Source organism: Triturus cristatus, chromosome 8 (assembly GCF_964204655.1).
Source record: "Triturus cristatus chromosome 8, aTriCri1.1, whole genome shotgun sequence".
Classification (NCBI taxonomy): Eukaryota; Metazoa; Chordata; class Amphibia; order Caudata; family Salamandridae; genus Triturus; species Triturus cristatus.
In genome coordinates this window covers 1470738470-1470761933 of record NC_140591.1, presented here as the reverse complement: position 1 = coordinate 1470761933, position 23464 = coordinate 1470738470, and the positions used below count along the sequence as shown (strand labels likewise).

General features: G+C 47.8%; 1 protein-coding gene across 1 annotated transcript in view; it reads left to right on the top strand.

Annotated features, from left to right (window-relative positions):
- LOC146805957 (NACHT and WD repeat domain-containing protein 2-like) overlaps positions 1–23464 on the top strand; it is an 85119-nt gene that overhangs the window by 47692 nt on the left and 13963 nt on the right. Inside the window, exons 5-6 of the mRNA XM_085620570.1 lie at positions 6672–6798; positions 20284–20867. Coding sequence (XP_085476696.1) covers positions 6672–6798; positions 20284–20867 — 711 coding nt within the window. The remainder of the gene's footprint in view (positions 1–6671; positions 6799–20283; positions 20868–23464) is intronic.

Here is a 23464-nt window from a genome sequence, read left to right as displayed (position 1 = left end):
AGGAAACAGTCCAGGTGCACTCTAAGGTTGTGCGGACGGGAGTGAAAGGAGTATAGCTTAGTGGTGGGGTTCCGAGCCCGCCAAGCATCCGCCAAGGACCAATGATGCAGCCAGGCCGTGAACCGTTTGGCTTGTGTGACGATGGGGGAAGCGGGGAGGGGCGGATGGGAGCGATCCAAGGTGATATCTTGCACGCAATTATAATCGCCCCCCAGGATCCACGGCACCTGCGCGTATGCGCTTATGGGATTGGATAGCGTGTCCCAAAATTTGGACTGATCCACGTTCGGCCCATAGATGCTACCTAGTAAGAGCGTCTGGCCGTCTAACCGACCAAGTAAGAGGACATAGCGACCCTCCGGATCTATTACGTGCGATATCTCCTGAAAAGGAACCCCCGGTCGCACCCATATGAGGGCACCGCGGGCGAATGCAGAGTAAGTCGTAGCATACAGGGTCCCCCGCCAGCGTCTGCGCAGTTTCGCCACTTCCCCCGCCGCAAGGTGTGTCTCCTGCAGGAACGCAATGTGTGCCTGGTGACGCTTGATGTATGCGTATACGGAGTATCGCTTGTGCGCCGTGTGCATGCCTCGCACGTTCAGTGTGAGAAGTGTGATTTTACCGGCTTGTGCCATCAGTGCATGTGTCTAGCGCGCATCGCAGGGCTGGTCAGTCGGGGCTCCCAGAGGCCCCCCGGCGCCTATCCCCGCGCCCCACCCCCATGGGTCGTGCTCTACAGCGCGGTAGCTCAGCAGCGCATGGGTAGGGACATAGTGCAAAAGGTGTGCGTGGGGAGGGAAAGGGAAACTATGGCGAGGCGAACGGAACTTGCCCCAACACGGAGGACATATAGCCAAGCGCGATACGTCCAAACTGACTCCCGGGTTGCATGGGAGCATGAACCTAGTAGGAAGGGGGAGTTCGGCTGGCGTCTGCAGCGGGCTCTACGAGTGGGCTGTGTGCGGTATCTATGATGAGCCACTTGGGGAATGTAGACGCTGCTGGGGGGGGAAAGTGCCCAGGGCAACGGGGAGAACGCTAGTAGCGCCGGGCCTGTAGTAACATGAAGCGGGGAAACGGCAGCCCAGGTTGCGAATGTGTGTCCCTTTGTCCATAGTCACTCATATCAGATCGTCAGCTGTTCGCGGGGTGACTGAAGGCAGGGCCCCCGAGTCAATCCCGGACTGCGTCGCCTAACTGTCCTCTTCCTCCTCTGATGTGAAGACATGGGGGGCCCGTTCCAGGTCCGTCGCCGGGGAAGCCGGACGTAGGCCCGCCGCCGCTTTGATGGCCTGGCGCCTTTCCTGGACGATCTGCTCCAAGTCCGGCGACCCCAAGGTGTGTGACGGCCCCCCGGGGGTACCCGGGCGGTTTCGTCTGCGCGAGCGCTGCCTCCTGCGGCCCCCCACAGTCGCTCGCTGTTCATTAGGGCGCCCGTTCAGCCGGGCCCCTGTACAGTTCTGGTCCGCCCAGTCGTGTGCCTCCTCCGGCGTAGTGAAGAAGTGGGTGACACCGCCATAGATGATCTTCAGACGGGCTGGGAATAGGAGAGAGTACTGTATGTTTTCTGCTCTAAGGCGCCGTTTCACCTTCAGGAAGGACGCCCGCTGACGCTGGACCGCCCGTGAGTAGTCGGGAAAGATCATGACAGTGTTGTTTTCAATGCGTAATGGGCCCGCCTGTCGGGCCGCTCGCAGTACTGCATCCCGGTCCCTGAAGTGGAGGAATTTGGCCAGCAGCGGGCGAGGTGGGGCTCCTGGCTGCGGCCTACGAGCAGGCACGCGGTGCGCCCGCTCGACAGAGAAGTAGGCCGTTCGGTCTTCGCCAGGGGTGAACGACTTAGTCCAGGCTTCCACGTACTCCACCGCATCTGCCCGTTCAATTCTCTCCGGCAGCCCAATGACGCGGATGTTGCAGCGTCGAGACCGCCCTTCCAGGTCGTCAACACGTTCTTCCATGGTGGACATGCGACTCAGCAAGGCACGCATCGAGTCCCGGTGTGTGTCCACCATAGGCTGGAGGTCGGCGACCGCTTTGGCGTTGTCCGTAACTTTATCAGCCAGCTTACGGTGATCGTCGCGGAGGAGATTGACGTCTGTAGTGAGGGTGCCCAGCTGCTGCTCCAACGAGAGTCGCGACTGTTCGATCGCCGCCAGGACCTGATCCAACTTGATCGACAAGGACGGGTCCGCGACCAATCTTGCGGCCGCCGGGGCCCCTCCCCGTGTTCCGGCCGGGCCCCCCGACGCCGCTCCGGATGCTGGCAACACCGCCCTGGACTTGCCCATGATGGTGACTGGCAGGGCTATCGTAGGCGCGGATCAGGCGCGGAATCCGGGCTAGTTGAGACCGAGGCCAGTCCCGGGCCCTCCGGTGCTCCGCCGCCACCTTCCCCCGGCCGCCTCCGCCGCCGGGCCGTATCGCTGGCGGAGCAGGTGTCACCCTCGGCGCAGACTCCCGTCGTCCTGCTCCTGCGGTCTGCGCCCTCCACCGCGCTCCTTCAGACCAGGTCCGGGTCCGCCGCCAAACGAGTAGTGCTCCGCCCAGGTGACCAAGCTGATGTCGGTGCCTCACAGGTCCCACGCCGGCCGCCCTGCGCCTTGGACAGATCCCAGAGGAACGTTGCTGGGGGATCGGAGTCTGGGCAGCACCTCCGGGTCCCAGGGGCCGACATGCACCCCACAGTCACTCCGCTTCGCCGCTCGACTCACTCTGCCGGACTGCCACTCACCGCCATCTTGGAGTCAGGCAGACGCTCTCGCCGGTGGTATCCGAGACTCCTCTCCCGCGGGAGCCCCCCCCCCCCCCGGGGGTCGCCGCCTCCAGCTCCGCACACCACCTGCACCTCGGTCTCCAGGCTTGTTCCGCGGAGGCCGCTTCGTGGTCTCCTGCGGGTCTGCTCACAGCCGCGGTGGACAGTAATGGCGGCAATCCTCACCGGCCGGGGCCATCGGCCGTGTCACTCCCCGCCAAGCCGCTCCTCCGCACCGCGCCCAGCTCCGTCACTCCGGGCGATCCTCGCCTGAGGCAGCTAGCTGGCGTCCCCGTCCCGGGTCCGCAGGCCGTCAGCAGCCGCGGCGGGGCCGGACGGGCGCCATTTTGTGGTCGGCTCCTCCACGTCCGGGCGGCTCCCGCTGCAATTACTGGCCCCTGGGAGCCGCTCCGCTACCGGGACATCAGCGCCGGGCTCCCCCCGCCGCAGGGCATCTGCAGGAACGCATGAGTCGCCCCCAGGCTCACCGGGAACAGGCGAGGGGAAAGCCCGATCCCGGAGCCTCAGCAAGACGCGTCCGTCTTGGCGGCCATCGTAGCCACGCCCCCTAGTCTATCTCACATGCTTACCATGTAAACTTCTCTATACCTAAATTGGCCACTCCATTTGGGTAGCATGTTTCCAATGCATTAGTCAGTTCAGTGAGGGGACCCCAGCCAGTTCAAAGATTTTCTTTAACATCTTCGGCTACATAAGCCTTTTTTGTGTGGCAGAATACATATAGATCATTAAGAAGGTTAAATATGGTAAATAAAACTTAACAACTTTGAACAAGAACAGGGGGATTTAAAAGAAAATGTGGAATAAACAAGGAAAAGACTGGAAGGCGAACACTGTTAGCTTTTCATCTTGCGTAAGTGCACTTCTTTGATTAACGTTTCGGAGGAATTGAGGCAGAGTAAGGTATTGGCCCTATGATCAATTTCAACATAGGGTACCGTCTTTACAATTTTCTACTGTCTGCTAAATATTCTGGCAAATTACCGGTTCTTTGGCTTATAATGATGCCGCCATTTTTTGGACCGTTCTGGAATCTTAGCTCCGCAAAGGCTTTTCAAATCCTGATGCCACACCACATTTGGCCAGGTTTCTCCATTAGCCACGAAAGAGCCTTTTACCGGGAGGTATCCCGGGGCTCCTTTTTATGAGGTTTGGAATGTTGGGAACTACAATATTCCATTGGTCGATAGTTTTGGTCCTGATGTTTTGATTAACTCCTACTGGCATGTTCCTTTTAGTTTACCTTAGGCTTCCAGGATTGTTGCTTAGGATGGGGTGAAAGGGTAAGGCAAACACTTCTAGTTACGCATTCCATGTCTTGTTCCTTGGCTTTAGACTTTGAAGCATCTTTACAAGCCCCTAACGCCACTGGAGCGTCTCTTTTTTTAATGCTTCAGTAGCGTTGCGCCATTCTCCGTATTTACAAGGTGGCACTAAGCCACTCAGCGTGGCTTATCGCCACCTTGTAAATATGCCCTTTACTGCCGCAGTCTGCTGCGGCAAAGAGGCAGGCAATAGGTGTTGCTGTGGACATTCCACCGCAACACCCATTGCTTTTTGATGCTGCCCCAGGAGGGGGAGCACCAAAAACAAAGGCCAGATAATATCTGGTCTTAGGATGGCGATACGAGGAGAAATTAATATTTGTTTTGTTTTTTGCTCTTTCCATGTGTGCTGCATTCTGAAGCACTCATACAAGGAACAAATTACAATTATTGATTGTTTATGTGCAGGAAGGTGTCCCTTCTTGCCCATAAACAATCGCCCCTGCATCACAGGCACCCTTGCAACAAGGCGCAAGGGTGCCTGCACCAGCAGTAGCTAGTCTGTGCTGCCGCTAGGCAGCTTTTTGAGCGCCACCGCTAGGGTTAAGGCAGGGGTGCCCCATATTTTTGTAAATACGGTGCATCGCTGCATTTTGAAAATGTCAGAGCGCAGTGTTGCCAAATTAGTCGTAACGGCGCGCTCCTGCATTTTCTTGTAAATATCCTCCTTTATGTTTTGATGAATGGGATGTGGGACTGAGAACTAGCTATGAAATTGAAGTCTCTTCAGACTGTGTAGGAGATGCATGCCAAGGGGTTTACTGTTCACTTGGGGACCCTAGATGAAGACTGCTGATGACGTTGGTGACTTTGTTGTGTTTATATTCTTAGACGTTGATGACTGGCTCATGAAAGCCTAGGTTACTTTCTTGTCTGCTGTTACCTTTAAATCTATTTTATTCTTCATTCTGCTAGTAACTCAGAGCATAGTTTAATTATTTCTTTACTTTGATATTCTTCCAGAACCTTGTGGGTCAGTGCACTTATAGGGTTTTCAGCTAAAATAGCCACTGCTGATAATTTGCCTTGAGTAAAATCTTCTCCGCCATGACTGGTCACCACTGCCACTGTCACTTTCCAGGATGAGGGCTTCATAGCTACCTGGGAAGGTCTAATTAATAATGTGACTGTGTGTAGATCTGCAGGGTCTAATTTGCTGTTTCCGTTTTAATTTATTTGTTTTTGTTTTACCCATGTCATTGTTGATTTTACAGAGGTTAACCCCTTGAGTGCCCCGCACTTTCCCCCTCCTGTGCCGGGCATTGTATTAGCGGGCGGGGTCCATGACGAGATAGTCTCGTCATGGGCACAGCGCAACCGCGCTCCATGACGAGACTATCTCGTCATGGGCATTGAAGAGGTTAAGGAAAACACCATAGAAAGGGTACTTATGGGAATGACAAGAAGAGCAAGATGAAGGAGATTAGAAATAGATGAAATGGGTGAATACATTAATATAACATTGAATAACTTAACTGTAGTGTCGAAGGCTTGTAGGCTTTAGATCATGTGCATAATCAAAACGACAGGCTAGAAAAACAAAAAGATACCTTGGAGGAAGCAATGTATAAACACCAGATAATACTACTGTTCCAGTGTTCACTAATACTACTACCATTGCTGCTGCTTCTTCTTTTACTACTAGGAGCACTACTATTATCAATATTACTACTACTAGTGCTGCTAACACTAAAGTTACTTTAGGTTTAGTAGTACTGCTCAAAGGTTTACGAATACTAGTACTAGTGCTGCTGCTTTTACTAATACTACTGTGACTACTTCTATTATTAATTCTGATACAGTTGCTACCATCAACGCTACTACAGGTACTGCTACAACTGCTTCAAAAATTACTAATACAACTACCAGTACTGCTGCTTCTACTTTTACTGCAATGACTACTATTATTAATAGTTTTACTTCTAATACTTGTGCTGCTACAACTAACGCTACTTTAGGTATACTAGTACTGCTAGAAAGTTTACTAGTACCAGTGCTGCTGCGTTTACTAATACTACTGTGACTACTACTATTAATAATACTGCTACTGTTGCTACCACTAATGCTACTACTGGTACTACTAGAACTGCGCCAATGTTTACTAATACTACTACCACTACTGCTACTTCTACTGCTATGACTACTATTATTATTACTTCTACTACTACTAATGCTGCTACTACTTATGCTATTTTAGGTACAGTAGCACTGCTCTAAGATTTACTAATACAAGTACCAGTGCTGCTGCTTTCACTAAATACTACTGTGACTACTACTATTATTAATACTGCTGCCACCACTAATTCTACTATAGCTACTACTACTCTCCTTTTGCCTCAGATAGTAAATATTAAAAACAACCCTACGGTATAATGCCGGGAGCTCAGCAGGCTCAATTTTTCCTGCCCATCCCTTTACTTCCAATTTCCGTACTCGGGTCTCACCTGGACCCCACACACCTACTTATAACACTCCTTGTTCAAGATATCACTGTAGAGCTGCTCAATGAATCGAAATCCACTCTATAAATACCGAAAATGTGAATGAATAATGGCACTGTGTCTTTTTGGCAGCAAACAAAAGTCAGTACCTGGAAAGAGGCTGTCACAGACCTGCACGAGCTGTTTGATGTCATTGTACCTGTGTGCGTCAAAGAGGGAACCTTGAAAGCAGACCAGGCCAAGAAGTTTTCCATCTCCGGTGAGAAGAGCTTCCAAGCCGCAGTGTAATCCATCAAGCAAACAATTCTTTGGCTACCTACGCACATCCACAGCGGAGGCTTCCTTGTGCCAACAGAGACCTTGAATGTAGCACAGTCTGTACTAAGCTGGGAGAGCACAGTTACTCCCTGTTTGTTGGGCCCAGCGGTGTGTCTGGTAGTTAATTTGAAGGGGCACATATGTGTGTGTGTGTGTGTGTGTGTGTGTGTGTGTGTGTGTGTGTGTGTGTGTGTGTGTATATATATATAAATGTATTTATAAACTGAAAAAAACAACGGTGACAGGGACGTAATAGTTAGACTCAGATTTCACTCATACAAAACCAGTGAAATTCAGCAGTTACAGTTACCTGAGCTAACTATAACTTTACACCCCTGTAATGCACTGCTGGTCAATGACAATACTGATGACATCATCAAGTGATGTAAGTGTTTTTAAGAGTTTGAGTGTTAAACATATATACTAATCTACTATAAAAGTTAAATTAGTATACTAGGTGCACTACTACTGAGTGATACTACTTCTAACATATATTATGTGAGTGGCTGTGTGACTGTATGTATCCTTGTGTGTATGGGTGTGTGAGTGGCTGTATGAGTGTGTAAATGGGTGTGTGAGTAGCTGTGTGGGTGAGAGATTCTGTGTCAGCGGCTGTATGGGTAAGTAAGTGGCAGTGTGAGTGGCTCTATGGGTGGGTAATTTGGTGTTTAGTGACTGTTTGGGTGAGTGAATGGGTGTCTGAATGGCTGTATGAGTGAGTGACTGGGTGTATAAGTGGCTGTATGGGTGAGTGAGTGGCTGTTTGAGTGGGTATTTGGTGTGAGTGACTATAGTGGAGAGTGAGTGCCTGTGTGAATGGCTGTATGGGTATGTGAATGGGTATGTAAGTTGATGTGTGGGTGGGTGGGTGAGTGAGTCTGTTGAGAGACTGTATGTGTGAGTGGGTGTGTGAGTGACTGTGTAGGTGAATAAGTGGGTGTGTGAGTAGCTGTATGGCTTAGTGTGTGGGTGAGTGACTGGTTGTATGAGTAGCTATATGGGTAAGTGAATGGTTGTGTGAGTGGCTGTATGAGTGAGTGAGCGAGTGGGTGTGTGAGTGCCTCTATGGAGGAGTGAGTGGGTATGTGAGTACTGATATGTGTCTGTGAATGGGTATGGGAGTGGGCATACAAGAGGTTGTATGGGAGTGTGTCTGTGTGTGAGTGGTTCTGTGGATGATGTCATCATTTATTTTATTTGGATTGTCATCGGTGATATCATTGACTACATCATGAGTGATATAATATGTGAGGTCATGAGCAGCCCATTGCGGGGCGTAAGTTATAGTTAGCTCAGGTAACTATAACTGCTGAATTTCACTGCATTTGTAGAAGTAAAACCTGAGCCTAACTATAACGTACCTGTAACCTTTGGGTTTTTTAAGTGAATTTCTAAGGTTTTTCTAATTCTATTTCTTAACTATAACGTCCCTTTAACCTTTGGTTTTTAAAGTGAATTTCTATGGTTTTTTAGGTCTCGCCTGAGCCAGCGCTTTAGCGCTGCTCTCGCGAGAGCTTTTGTAAAAGGGGGATTTGGAAGTGCAAACCAGTGCTTTCAGGCCGCCAACTACAGTGCATGTGCGCCAGGCACGCGCACCATTTGACAGCCTGCGTGATCATTTCGCGGCCGCTTTGATGTTCTCAGTGAGCCGCGCGGCCACTGAGAACATCTAAGCGGCCGCGAAAGTGCACAATTCAGACATGGTGTTAGACAACACTATCACAGTGTAAGCCCCATCTAAGATGTCACAAGGCACGCTATTTGGAATTTTCTCAGCTTGTTACAGAACAGTGGACCATAATTCCCTTCACTGGGGACACACCAGGTCGGTGAGAACTATGACCGTATTTATTTACAAATCACAAATACCAAACATTGATCGAATGCCTTCCGCCAACGGTTCCTCAGACCAACCCCCTCTCACATAGTGTAGACAAATTCACCATTCTAGCAATACCAGAAAAGGCATACAGTTCATACCAAAGGCAGCTTGGACCCCATGTGCTGACCAGTACACGCTGCTTTGGGTCATTTCTCTCACGGGAACGCGGCTTTCATGGACTTCAAGCACTATTTTAAATGGTAACAAAATATTTCCTGTAAAATATAGTAAGGGGAGAAAATGGTCACGAAGAGGCGCTAGCGTATTGATCTGAAATCGTAACCTGGGATCGGGCATGTTTGGTTGAAGACAGGAGATGAGCTGCGGTTTCTTGGGACTGCGGTTCTGAGCAGGGGTGAGGCGCGGTCTCTGCTTTCCTTCCCTGTCCTATGGTCTGATGGCTGGAAATCAAGTGTAATTCGCAATGAAGTTGAAACGGCAGCTTTTGACCAGAAAGCAGCAACGTGGAGCCTGTTCAGCTCTAGACGCAGTGCTTTAACTGGGCCGGTACTGTCTGGTTTGGGGTACCGGCACATTTTTTATTTTGAGAGTGAGCGTACCTGCACTTCTCAAGAGGAACGTAATACTTTTACTTGAAGAGTGCCGACACTTCTCAGAAACAAGGAGGTACGGGGTACCTGCACTTCCATTTTTCTATTTAAAGCACTGTCTAAACGTGCAGGATGTATACAGTGTTGGAGATATAAATATAAAAGCACAGCTACTCTCTCGCCCAGACTGCCAGTTTGCTACAGACAAGCGGAGGTACTCCAATTAAAAGAACTGAACCTCTGCTGAGAAGTGCTGGTTCTCTCCCTTGCAAGTTAGAGGGGTGTAGGTACTCAGTGCTCTAGGGTACCGGCCCATTCAAACCATGGGGTTATACCCCCAGTGGCAAAGCCATGTACTTTTTGATAATCTTTGTGTCAATGCCAGGGATACAACTACCACGTTATTTACCCACCTGACAGGAATAGGAGCACTTCAATACAGACTACAGGCGATGCTGTGAGTGACTGCAGAACAACGCCGTGGCTAGGTTCTTATTGCTGTGAGTTGCCAGCAGTGTCATTGTTGGTGGGTGTATTTATGAGTTTGGAAATTTTACAGATTACGTGAAAAAGACTGAGAAAATATTTGTTCGTTAAAGTTTCTGAACAGTTTCATCGAGTCGTCTGCATGTTGGGTGTGTTTAAGTGTCACTATGAAATTGTGACTTTACGTTGTATAATTGAAGTTCTCGGGTGTATCAAAAAGTCATGGGCGAGATTTTTGTTTGGGAAATTTATGGTTTTCTACTAACGTTTCAGAATAAAGCATTACACGTCTCCAGTTTAAGACCACAACTTAAATCTTCTGAATTTGTTCAAATATTGTGAGCGAACTCCTCACTCCCGGAATGCCTGCATCGGATCCATACATAATAAACGTGTGTGCCATTGAAGTTAAACATATTGAAAATAGTAATTTTATCTGGGAAAATGCACCCATCGCCTTCATTCACATTCAAATGGTCACACAACGGGTGTATTGTTTGTAGCTTCAGTGGTAACCCCAGCATTGTCATACACAGTGCCTGATGTGATGTGTGTGGTCGGGCGGGTGCATTGGGGGCGCTAGGGAGCGAGAAACAAACGTAGCTAGCTGAAGAATTACAGTAGTTTTTAGGTTTGGCTTGACCTATTTATATGCCAAAGCTTAATGCTAGTTATACGAGCCGTGCGATGCAAAGTGCTGTTGTGGTCAGTTGGGTGCAAGGTTTTAGCCTCTGGTCTCTATTTTCTATATGGTATCTGCCGGTTTACTGGTATGACCCTAGTAAAAGCAAGTTCTGTCTGAGAGCTTGCCAACGACCTTGCCTGATCATGGTAGCAAGAAATTAATTTCAAAGCGCCCTCATATCACTTGTCACATTATAAACACGCATTCACAAAGCCAGTAGGCCTGGCCTTCACCAGCTGGTGTGATAGATTTTTCTTTTATTGCTTATTGTAAACGGGCAAGAAAAAGGTAACCAGCATTTGCAATGCAATAGGTCTCGCTTTTACGAGAGTTTGAGCTATTACCATTGCAAATAACAATGCCTTTTATTTTTGTTTTCGTTTTAAATAAATAAATAAATGGCATTGTCATTTACAATACCAATAGCTTAAACTCCAGTAACTGCGAGACCTATTGCATTGCAAATGCTTGTTAAACTAGTAGTCTCGTCCGCAGAGTGGTGGTGAAAGGGGGCAGGGCTTCTGACTAGCTTTTAGGAATCCTGCTGTATCGGACTTACTCAAGGTAACAGGATGGCTTCTGGCCCCAAAGAACCCTCAGCATCCAAGAGGACTTCAACCCCCAACCAGCAGTGCACCAGGAGGTGCGTTTGCACAGTGGTGGAGAAAGGATATGTGGCCTCCAAAGACCTCTCAGCAATTCCGCTGTGTGGGACTTCCTAGAGGTTACAGGAGGGCTTGTTAGCCCCTAAGGACACTCTAGAGCCAAGGGAACTTTATCCCCCAGCCAGCAGTGCGACAGAAGGCATGTTTGCAGAGTGGTGGAGAAAGGGGGTGTGACCTCTGAAGTCCTCTCTGCAATCAAACTCTGTGGGACTTACTGTAGGTAACAGTAGGGCTTGTTGGCCCCCAAGGACCCTCAGCATCCAAGGGGACTTCATCCCCCATCGAGCAGTATGCCAGGGGGCACATTTGCAGAGTGGTGGATAAAGGGGGCATGGCCTCTGGAGTCCTCTCAGCAATCTCGCTGTTTGGGACTTACTGAGGTAACATGAGGGCTTGTTGGCCCCCCTGTACCCTCTGCAACCAAGGATACTTCATCCCCCAATCAGTTGTGCGCCAGGAGGCAAGCTTGCAGAGTGGTGGTGAAAGGGGGCAGGGCCCCTGACTAGCTTTCAGGAATCCAGCTGTGTCGGACTTACTGAAGGTAACAGGATGACTTCTGGGCCCCTAAGAACCCTCAGCATCCAAGAGGACTTCAACCCCCAACCAGCAGTGCACCAGGAGGTGCGTTTGCACAGTGGTGGAGAAAGGATGTGTGGCCTCCAAAGACCTCTCAGCAATTCCGCTGTGTGGGACTTCCTAGAGGTTACAGGAGGGCTTGTTAGCCCCCAAGGACACTCTAGAGCCAAGGGAACTTTGTCCCCCAGCCAGCAGTGCGACAGGAGGCATGTTTGCAGAGTGGTGGAGAAAGGGGGTGTGACCTCTGAAGTCCTCTCAGCAATCACACTCTGTGGGACTTACTGTAGGTAACAGTAGGGCTTGTTGGCCCCCAAGGACCCTCAACATCCAAGGGGACTTCATCCCCCCATCCAGCAGTATGCCAGGAGGCACATTTGCAGAGTGGTGGATAAAGGGGGCATGGCCTCTGAAGTCCTCTCATCAATCTCGCTGTTTGGGACTTCAAGAGCTTGTTGGCCCCCATGTACCCTCTGCAACCAAGAAGACTTCATCCCTCAACCAGTTGTGCGCCAGGAGGCAAGCTTGCAGAGTGGTGGTGAAAGGGGGCGGGCCTCCGGTGACTTGTCATCGGGTTTTTTTCTAACTTAAAAAAATTGTATTAAGTGCCCCCTTCCCTGTGCCATTTTCGGACCCGGTGACCCCATCCCCTGGGTCAGGCCTTTTATGAATGGGGGAGCTCCCTCTCTGTCAAAGCAATTGTGCTCCGCTTCTAGAAAGCGAGAACATTTTTGTATGCTTACGCTTGCTCGAAGCGAAGCACAGTTTGCTATGGCTTGGCGGGAGCGGTAAAGCTCCTGCCAAGCCAAAGCAAACAGCTATGTCCCGGGGGTGGTTTGCAGATTACGCTTTCACTTAACCGGTGTAAATCCCTTCAGAAGATGTTGAGAAATTTAAAGGAAAGCAAACGAGGCTATCTGGGCAGAGCCTAAGCACGGATCTCATAGGAAGTTTCTGATTGGCTAGCAACACTTCAGCCAGGAAGTGTTGGCAGCCGTCTTGGAACTCGGTTTTAGCCCAGTCTCACAAAAAACGTTTAAATAAGAGAAAAGGGGACAGGGTAGAAATACCCTGACCCCCTAGGTGTTGTAGTGGGGTCCCCCTGTGCCCCGCAACGACCAAACATCACTTTTAAAAAAATCATTGCCGCAAAAAGGTGATGGAGCCATGAATCCGCAGCAGAAAACAAAACAAAAAACAAGTTTGGGCTCCCACGCTTGTTTTGAATACAGCCCCCGGGTGGGACAGGTCCTGGTGGCATTTGTTTTTTTTTAAAGGCGGGGGGCACACAGGGCCCCCTTATTAAGGCTCATTGAGCGCCAGGGACCTCCACCTCCCTGGGGATGTATTGATAAAAAGGAGGGAGGCACGTGGGCCCCCCTCTATGGGCTCTATAAGCCCCAAGGACCACCACCTCCCGGGGCTAAAGAAAGATTAATGCGGGGACTGCGTGAACCCCCATAAGTTCCGGGGACCACCACTTCCCTGGGGCTAAATAACACCCTCAAGTAAGTCCCCCAAAGTTGGATTGCTCAGATCTCGTAGGAGGCGCCGTCCCCTTTCTCAACCACTCTACAAATGCACCACCTGACGCACTACTGTTAGGGGGGTGAAGTCCCCCTGGCTGCTGAGGGTCATTGGGGGCCAAGAACCCCTATTGTTGTCACAAGTAAGTCCCCCACAGGGGGATTGCTCAGACCTCGTCGGAGGCCCTCCCCCATTCCTCAAGAATTCTGCAAATGCACCTTCTGATGCACTACTGGTTGGGGGATGAAGTTCCCTTGGCTGCTGAGGATCTTTGGGGGCAAAGAACCCCTATTGTCACCACAAGTTCGTCCCCCACAGCAATATTGTTCAGACATCGTCGGAGCCCCCACCACCTTTCGCAACCACTCTGCAAACGCACCTCCTGGTGCACTACTGGTTGGGGGATGAAGCCCACTTGGCTGCTGAGGGTCGTTGGGGGCCAAGAATCCATATTCTTGCCACAAGTAAGCCCCCCACCTGGTTGGAGGCCTCGTCCCCTTCCTCCACCACTCTGCAAGCGTTCCTCCTGGCGCACCACTGGTTTCCCTGACACTTGTTTCAAGAATGCTACTGTAAAACGTTGTATTTCTTTGTAAAGCCGGATCCATGTTATATGCTTACACCACTGCACCATTGGGATGCGCTCTTCATGTGGAGGCAGGAGATGGTTAGCTTTGTGTCTTTTCCTGGCCGAGATTCCTTTCTTGTAAGGAGCACTGCAGTGTGCGCCACAATGCCAAAATTAACCTACGCCAGCATAGAACAAGTTTGCGTCATGCACTCAGTACAGAGTAAGCATATCACACGGATGCAGCTTTACAAAGAAATAGAAAGGTTTACGGCAGCCCCTCCCCTTTATCCCACCAGTGTTTCTACCACCACCCCGTGCTCACTATTGTTTTTCACCCACCTCTTGCTCACCGTTGTTTGTCATCTACCCCTTGCCCTTCCCTCGCTCTCTGGTGTGTTTAGGCACCTACTTCCGCTCGCCGATATGTTCACTCAAACCCCTGCCCTTATGTTGCCTGAACCCCTTCCAGTACCCCCCAGACAGTTTTTTTGCAGCGCGGGCTGCTGTGCAACATGGCTTAAAGAAAAAAACAAAGCACTATGATGCGGACTATTCTTGCCATGTCATAGTTTTTTTTTTAACCTGTGCAATATGTAACAAAAAAAACATTGTCAAAGCCAATAGATTTTAGATAGGCGCAACCTATTGGCTTTGCCAATGCTTGTTTTTTTCTGTGTCGCCTCTTGGCACATTTAGCAGCTGTAGAGGTGGGGCTCAAGGTAGGTGTAACAAAAAAGGTGAGGCACTGACCCCATGTTCACCACCATGTGGCAGACTGTCATAAGTGCTGGTGTTGATAATTAAGTGCAAGTGCTAAACACCGGAAACCACCGGCTCATATTAAGCACTGGGCTCATTTCCTTAGCCAATAGACAGTCTGCCATTTTCAGGTGCCAACTTTGGAAGAAGTATATTGCCATTCTGTGCCGAAATGTGGACTTGCACTGGTCTCTCCCCTGAGGCGGAAGCCGGGGGATTTTACTTAGCGTTTAGCAATTTCATCTCATTGTTTTTAGCTTTGATGTATATTTTGCTGTTTAACCTTTTTAAATACTTTTAAAGCCTAATTGCTGCTACTTACTTGTTCGCTGCCTTGCCATCACTCCTCGCGCGTTCTGTCACACTCTTGCGCTGTGAAGGAAGGGGCCGGCCATCTTGGGTGAGGGAGGGGTAGCGCTGCAGCTGCTCGACGCCTCACGCCCTCCCAGAGTACTTAATCAGCCGGATTTTGCATCGCGCTGACTTGCACTGGTCTCTCCCCTGAGGCGGAAGCCGGGGGATTTTACTTAGCGTTTAGCAATTTCATCTCATTGTTTTTAGCTTTGATGTATATTTTGCTGTTTAACCTTTTTAAATACTTTTAAAGCCTAATTGCTGCTACTTACTTGTTCGCTGCCTTGCCATCACTCCTCGCGCGTTCTGTCACACTCTCGCGCTGTGAAGGAAGGGGCCGGCCATCTTGGGTGAGGGAGGGGTAGCGCTGCAGCTGCTCGACGCCTCACGCCCTCCTCACACGGATAAATGGGAAGGAACACTCGTCCGCGCAGTGGGCGAGCGCAGCGGGCGCGCCGGCGGCGCGCCAATGGCGCGCCAAAGGCAAGCCCGTCTGCGCCCGTCCGCGCCTCTTCCGGGCCAGGGGCCACGACCCCTGTTGTATTTTCCTCTCAAATCAAGCAAACATATGACCGCTCAACTCTTATGAGGCTTCAACCCGCCCCCTCCTCACAATGCATCATATATGATCCTTCACTATTAAATAAGGACGCCTACTTGACCTGCCCACACTGCAGCATCATGATCCGGACTTATAACACCATGGTGGCTGTCAACCAGCAGAATGACACCAATGAAGTGGTCACTCTCATGGCACTTATTAATGCGCGCTCCTTAGTTAAACACAGCCAAGAAATTGCTGACCTTATTATCGACAATAACTTGGATGTACTGTACATCACGGAAACCTGGGCAGATGACGCTTCAGGCCCCGATCTTGCTGTGGCAGTTCCTTCTGGTTATAAAGTCTATCGACAGGACAGGCTTGGAAAAAAGGGTGGGGGGCTAGCGATCATAATTCGAGAGTACCTCGAAGTTCGAACATCACCCATCCCTGTCACCGCTTGTGAAGCTATGTATTTCGATATAAAACTTACAGCCCTCTATAATTTTAAGGGTGTACTTCTATATCGTCCCCCGGGGACTAAAGCAAACTTCCTCACCAACCTCAGCGTCATAACAGAAGTCATAGCCACAGAAGCATCTGTTACAATGATGGGCGATGTGAATTTTCATCTAGAACAACTGGAGGACAGAGACACCGTTGCCCTCATCTCGGACCTAGAAATCTTGGGTCTCAGACAACTAGTCACCGCCCATACTCACAAAGCAGGACATACGCTAGATGGTATTTTCTCCAACGCAGAGGGCCTACATATATCTCACATCTCGCCCATGCCTTGGACGGATCATTATGCCATTTTCAGCGGTTTAAAAATTAAGGAAGCAGCGAAGAACAAGGCTGTATCTTCTATAACACCCCCCTTCAAAGTTTGGAAGAGTCTAGACCAGGATAAACTCGTAGCATTACTAGATGAAACCCGCCCTATCTTATCTGCTGATCCTATCATCGCTACCAACCAATTTCACGATTGGTTCAGCGAGGCTTCAAATCATCTGGTACCCACTAAACGTTACTCCAGGAACAGAAGCACTCCTACTGCTCCGTGGTTCACCGATGAACTAAGAGCCTTAAAACAGATAAGCAGGAACAAGGAAAGGCAATGGCGCAGAAGCTATGACCCTAAAAGTAAGATTATCTACAAAGAATCCTTGGCCACTTATAAATCCACGATTGTGGCTACCAAAAAAATATATTTTTCCGAGCAAATCGAAACATCTAAAAATTCTAGTAGACAACTGTTCACCATTACAAAAACTTTGACTGGTAATGCGCCTGATCTACATCCTCCCCCGTCCCAATCACTTTGTGACGCGTTGTCAGAATTTTTCTACTCCAAGGTTAATAACATCTACCAAGCCTTTTCCTCTCAAAATTACATCAGCAAAGTTCCCCCTGCTTATACCAGCCCCAGTAGTTCCATGACCAGCTTTAGGACCCTTTCCACTGATCAAATAATCACCATCATGAAATCTATTAAATCAGGTTCGGCCTTGGATCCCTGCCCTCCTGCAGTATTTTCCATGGCGATGGACACTACCGCCCCTGCCATTACCCAGGTCTGTAATACCATACTGACCTCTGGGATTTACCCTTACTGCCTTAAAAACACGCTGATTAAACCTCTATTGAAAAAACCCAGTCTTGACACTGAAGAACTCAAGAATTATAGGCCCATAGCTAGTCTTCCCTTCCTAGCTAAAGTGGCAGAAAAGGCGATGAATCAGCAGCTCTCAGAATACCTAGAGACAAACCTGCTCTTGGATGACACACAGTACGGTTTCCGTAAATACCACAGCACAGAAACTGCCCTTTTCAAGGCAGCCGATGATATTAGAACCACTCGTGATCAGGGCATGACAGCGCTGCTTGTACTGCTGGATCTCTCGGCGGCTTTTGATACGGTCGACCACAAGATCCTGGTCGACCGTGTCGGGAAGAAGGGTATTGACTATCTGGCTAGAGAGTTGCTCTCGTCTTTCCTTGCCGATAGAACTCAGGTGGTCACCCTGGGACCATATCAGTCAGCTAAGCTGTCGCTCCCGTGTGGGGTTCCCCAAGGCTCATCCCTGAGTCCGACGCTATTTAATATCTATGTGTCGGACCTTGCAAGTATAATAAAGGCATCTGGGATGAGCCTAACTTCTTATGCTGATGATACACAACTGGTATTGGCCATTAAGGATAAAGGGACGGAAGTGGCAGAACGCTTTCAAAATACCATGAGCCTGATAGGAGAGTGGATGGCAGGGAACTGCCTAAAGCTCAACTCCGACAAAACGGAGGTGGTCATCTTTGGACCCCTCTCTCCGATCTGGCCTGCTTTTTGGTGGCCCCCCGAGTTCGGCACTCCAACCAATCCGACCTCCAAGGTTAGGAACCTGGGAATTATTTTTGATGATCATCTTAACTTTATGGCACATGCCAATAAAGTAGCAGCCACCGCTCACTACAAATTAAAGATGATAAGAAAAATCATGCCAGTTCTCCCAGATGCAGCTGCCAAAACTCTGGTGACCTCCCTGGTCCTTCCCTCTTTGGACTACTGTAACTTGCTTTTTCTTAATGGTCAAACCAGAGTTATAAAAAAACTACAAACCATACAGAACGCGGCAGCACGCCTCCTGACAAGAACACCCAAGTTTGCACCCATCTCGGACACCATCAGGACACTCCACTGGTTGACTATCAAGAATAGGATCACTTTCAAATCTCTTTGTATAATTTATAAAACCCTACACGACCAAGGTCCACGCCCTCTCAAGGACCAACTTAAACTTTATAGACCAACTAGACAACTCAGATCCATGACTCTTAATAATCTAGTGGTCCCACGCTCTAAAATTGTCTCATGGGGTGACCGCCGCTTTACGGTAGCAGCTCCCAAGATCTGGAATATGCTTCCTCAGCATATCAGATCCAGCAATTCATTGATGCAGTTTCGCAAGAGCCTGAAAACTTGGTTGTTTAACCAGTAATTCCCTTGGTCTTTCCAATGCTGTGGAGATTCAGTCGTTCAGTCTAGCGCCGAGACGCCTACGGGTATTCGTTCGCGCTCTATAAATGCCAAAATTAAATTAAATTAAATTAAATTTCATCTTTGTGAAAGTGAACACACGTTTTGCAGTCCCTTGACTACTGGCACCAGCGTTTGCCATATGAAGCTTCTTGGCTTTATACGTGTTAATGGTGATACAACCAGGTCCGGCTTTAGGCAGTGTGACCAGGACCAATGCACTTGGCGTTGAGCTAATGGGGGACGATCTGTTTTGAAATATCTCATAGGTTTAAAAGAACCTGCTGAAGAGTTCCTTGTGTGTCTAGCAATTTTTAGGCAACAATAAAAATGTAAAGATAACTCAAGTGATAATGATTGTGCTGGAGAGAGATTGGAGTTTTGTCTCCTGGTAGTTTTGACTCATGATATAGTAGCGCAGAGGGTTAACATACCTTGTGGATCACAGAATGGTATTTATTGTGGAAAGCTCAGTGAGTTACTGCTTTTGTCAGAGAGATGTTTTTTCTTACTAGCAGTTCACAAGTTACAATCCTAATATAACACACTGACCTATGAACTGTCATCAAAGAGCTGCATGCAAACTGCAAAGGGCAGTTTAGAACATTATATTTTCCCCAGTCTTTCAATATCCTAATGTCCTTAAATAGGATTTCTTATGGGTAGAAATAAATTCTTAGTATAGCCAACCCCAAGCACTGTGATATGTTAGAAATCCTGAGGTTGAGCTTCTCTGGGCCAAACATCCTTAAAATATCCTGGTTTCCAGTATGGATGACATGTGACTCCTACACCTTGTAGTCCTCATTGATTATGTAACATTTCCTATAAAAATCACTTATTTACATATATAAATAAAGATTGCCACACAGGATGCCGCCATCACTAAAGCTGGCACTGGATATAACTACAGCACATGTTCAATCTGTATCATATTTAAACTATATAATATACCTTAAGTCTTTAAAAGAATCGTAGGAATTATACAATCCTGCAGCTATGCTGGTTTCTGCATAAATATCGACTACCCTCTTCCCAAACTATCTGCTACATAATTTCCATATTTCAACAACAAAAACATATCTAGCTCAGGCAGACCAAAAGTTACTGAAAAAAGTGCCACATTGTATTGCACAGTGGCAGACCCTTTGCAAAGGTTAACTGGCCACCACTCGGCTGCTATTGGCTGTATTAGAGTTAATTTGTATTCAAATTGTGAAATAATACTGACCCAGAATGTGGCGCAATATGCTGCACAATAACAAAGTCAAAGTAAACATGGGTGAACTATTTACAAAACAGTGAGATAGTTGACGGAGAGGGTTAGTTCAGTTAGATGGTGAACCAGAGGAGGGGTTGGTAATAGGCAATATGGGAATGGCTTTTTCTAACGTTGAGAAGGCCACCTTCCCATAATGAATCTCCTTCAGCACCGCTGATGTGTATGACGTATGAGTGGTGGAGGGTAGCCAAAAAATGGAAAATTACCCCCTTTCGGGAGTAAATTTGTAGTGCGTAAATTAGTGACAGAAATTCCATCATCCCTAAGACATATGATGGAATTGTCATCATTGATGTCTTTCCCTTGATGCTTCTCTTGCCATGCCAATGAGATCCGCCTCAGGAGAAAAGGCCCAGCGAGCATCTCCAATGAGCTCCAACATTGGTTGTCACCTGGTAAAGATGTCTTACCCATCACACCATCATATAGGCAGTATGATGCTAAGCGTAGATTGGTCCACATATATTACATAGACGTACAACTTAATCACAAACTCTTTTTGTTTTTCCCTAGCCTTGGAAGAAGAATTGTTGTTGGCGCTAAGTAATCAACCCCCAGCGTTGCTTGAACGATGCGTTTGTTATAACCACAAAATCCCTTATGTATCCTTGAAGAAAAAGGGAAGAGTGACTTTTAAGACAAAGTCCACCAGTAGCCATGACGCGCATGTGTCTTTCGAGACAAGTGACCATAAGAAGCTTTGCCAGCTCCGCGATGTCACTTTACCTGCTCTGGCGCTCCAAGAGGGGCTTCAGGTCTTCAGCTCCACCACAACCTGTGACATGAAGGTGGGGTACACGGAAGAGCGGAAACAGGCCTACTTGGAAGGTCTCTGCAGACAGTTCTACACCGACATGCTGAGATTAATCGAAGCAACAGTGGCCAGAAAGACTGCCCACTTGGACTGGGTTGCTGAGGAGGCAATGCAGCATATATCACTGTGCAACATGTACGCAGACCTGTACACGTATGAGTGCAAAGAAATGGCGGTAGTAATGCAGTATATTCAACAGAACGAGGCTCATCGCACCCCGTTGGTGGTTGTTGGAGAACCTTGCAGTGGAAAGACGGTGCTTTTAGCTGCATGTGCCACAAAGGTAAGACAGAGGATGGTGATATTTGGGCTTTAAGCAAAAGTATCATGAGCAGAGGTGCTGCTGTCTTTCCAATTTAAGGGAAGAATATGAAATGTGATTTAAAAAAAAGCAGATGCAGATAATGGGTGGTCCAGTACTGTACGCTTGGTTCATCGCCCAAGCCATGCTGTGGTGTTGAAGTATAAGCAGCACGTTGAGTACACGCCCCATCAAAAGTAATGAGGGCTTCTCTAGTCTCAAGTTATCCAACTGTTATTGGTAGAGCACATAGGACATAACCCTGATGCATCATACGTCCTCGCAGGAGCAGACAAGCAGACAGGCGTACACTTGGCACCCTGACTTACATAAGCCGGCCCTACTCTAGAAGGGCATAGCCAAAAAGGTTCTGAGGCCAGTGAAGAAAAGGGATCATTTCAATAACAGCACATGCACTGCTCCAAAATATTTATTAGGCACTTTCAATTAGAGAAGTTTGCTCACAACCAAAGCTGGTCTAAAGTGCTGATCATCACAAATACACTAACGCACATTGTGTCATGCTGGCCATTCTTACCAGGGTTCTGTAATAAGTGTCATGGTGTTGTGGAAACTGGTGTGGGGGTCTTCTGTGGCACACAGGAGCTACTATGCACCAACTGTGTCAACTAGAGTCTTTACCACTGATGCACCAGGCCTGACCTATTGTTGGACTCAAAACTGAGCACCAAATTCACCCTTCCGCATTCTACTCTCAGGGAAGCTAATCCAGGGTTTACTCAGGGATGGGATATGGGTTGAGAGTCAGTACCCTTTTTACATAGTTTTATTTTCTCAAGGCACAATACAAGTTTCCTTCATGACGTATAAACAACATCATGGCTTTAATAAAACAATAATTGCAAGAATAACAAAGATGGCAAAGCAGCGAGCAACTTTTAGGAAGATGTAAAGAGAAACAACAGCGAATCGAGACAGCTAAATCATCAATTTAACCCAAAAGATCTAGAACATCAAACACATGTTGCTAGACTGTAGTAAAGCTTTGGTTACAATGATGACCCAGAGATTTTTCAATGACTCATGATTCACAAAAAATACTACACCAGCGAAAGCTAGATGGATGATTACCGGGTGACTTACTTACCAGAAATCCTCATTAATCTTAATCCTACTCGCCACAGTCCTATCCTGGTGAGGTTTGTCTCATTCTGTAGGTAGAATGCACCCCATGCAAGCTGTACTTAAAATTTAAATGTTGTAATACCTCTGTGATCCCCACTTTGCTTCTCCCTCACAGGAACTGAAAAATGGAGATTACACATCCCAAAACGTAATGAAATATCAAGCTGAAGAATGGGACCTCTGCTCCCTAGCTTAAGCAATTGTTGGGGACTGTGAGAAATCAAAACTGTGATAAGAACAACTAGAAGTAATTAAGATTACCATAACGTGGATTAGGAAAAATGGAGATTACCAATAAGTAACTCAGTCATTATCTCCTCGCCCGTCTTCCTTGGCCCAGCCTTTACCAAGTGATGATGTACCCAAGCCACATTAAGGGAACATAGGTTCTTCTTATATGGTTAAGAGGCAAGACACTGAAATGAGTGCACCACGTAGTGCTCTTTAAACACCAGTCCTTTGAGGTACCCAAGACAAGGCAAAATCAGCTGAAAATGGCAAGAAAGTGTAAGTAGCAGCATTACAGCCATCTCTAAAATGGGCTGTCTTGAAAATTGCACAGAAAGTAAAAATACCTCAAGTTGATGTGTACCAAACCTGGCATAGTTGAGATAGAAGCCAGATATGCCCAATAAATGGTTAGCTTTACCCAGCCACTAAGTGTTGCTATTGAAGGTTTCTGACCCTGATCACAATTCTCATAATTTACAAAGGGAGCACTAGACTTCAGAAGAGAACCTGTCCTATCAACATAAATGGAAAGAACTATGTGTATATCAAGAAAATGTAATCTCATCTCCTCACCCGAGGATTGAGAAGGGAAAAAATTGAGCAAAACAAAATCCTATTATTTGTGAAATTCAGATGGGATTTTAGGAAGACATTCTGTGTTGGACGCAAGGCGACTCTGTCTGGAAAGAAAGAAAAGAAGAGGTTGCCAGCACAGTAAGTCATCCAGCTTCCTCTGATGCGTTCAGAACACACTGCAACCACTGGACAGTGAGATTGTGCAAATAAACTATATCCTGGAGTTCAAAAGGGCTAACCTGCAGACCCCGAAGGACCAAAGGGCCCAGAACTGAACAGTAGAATGAACCATCGGCTGTCACAAGAAGAAGCTTGAGGAGACTGGAGGCTAAGTGGGCAACCAAAGAAACTTCTAAACCTCTAATGCAACGGTTCTTAACATTCTGACTTGTGTGGACCTCCATTGAATGACTACTGGAAGCCAGGCCTAGGAAATTGTATGATTTGAAACTCACAACAATAAACAAAAATACAAAAACAAGTATACATCAAACAACCATACTAATTATGAAAGACTTCATTAAATTCACAAACAAAAACTATGCAAACTTCGAAATTTTTATTTTTAAAGGAAGGCTGGACCTTTTCAAAATGTGGTTTTATTTCCAAAAGATAAAGCAATGTGC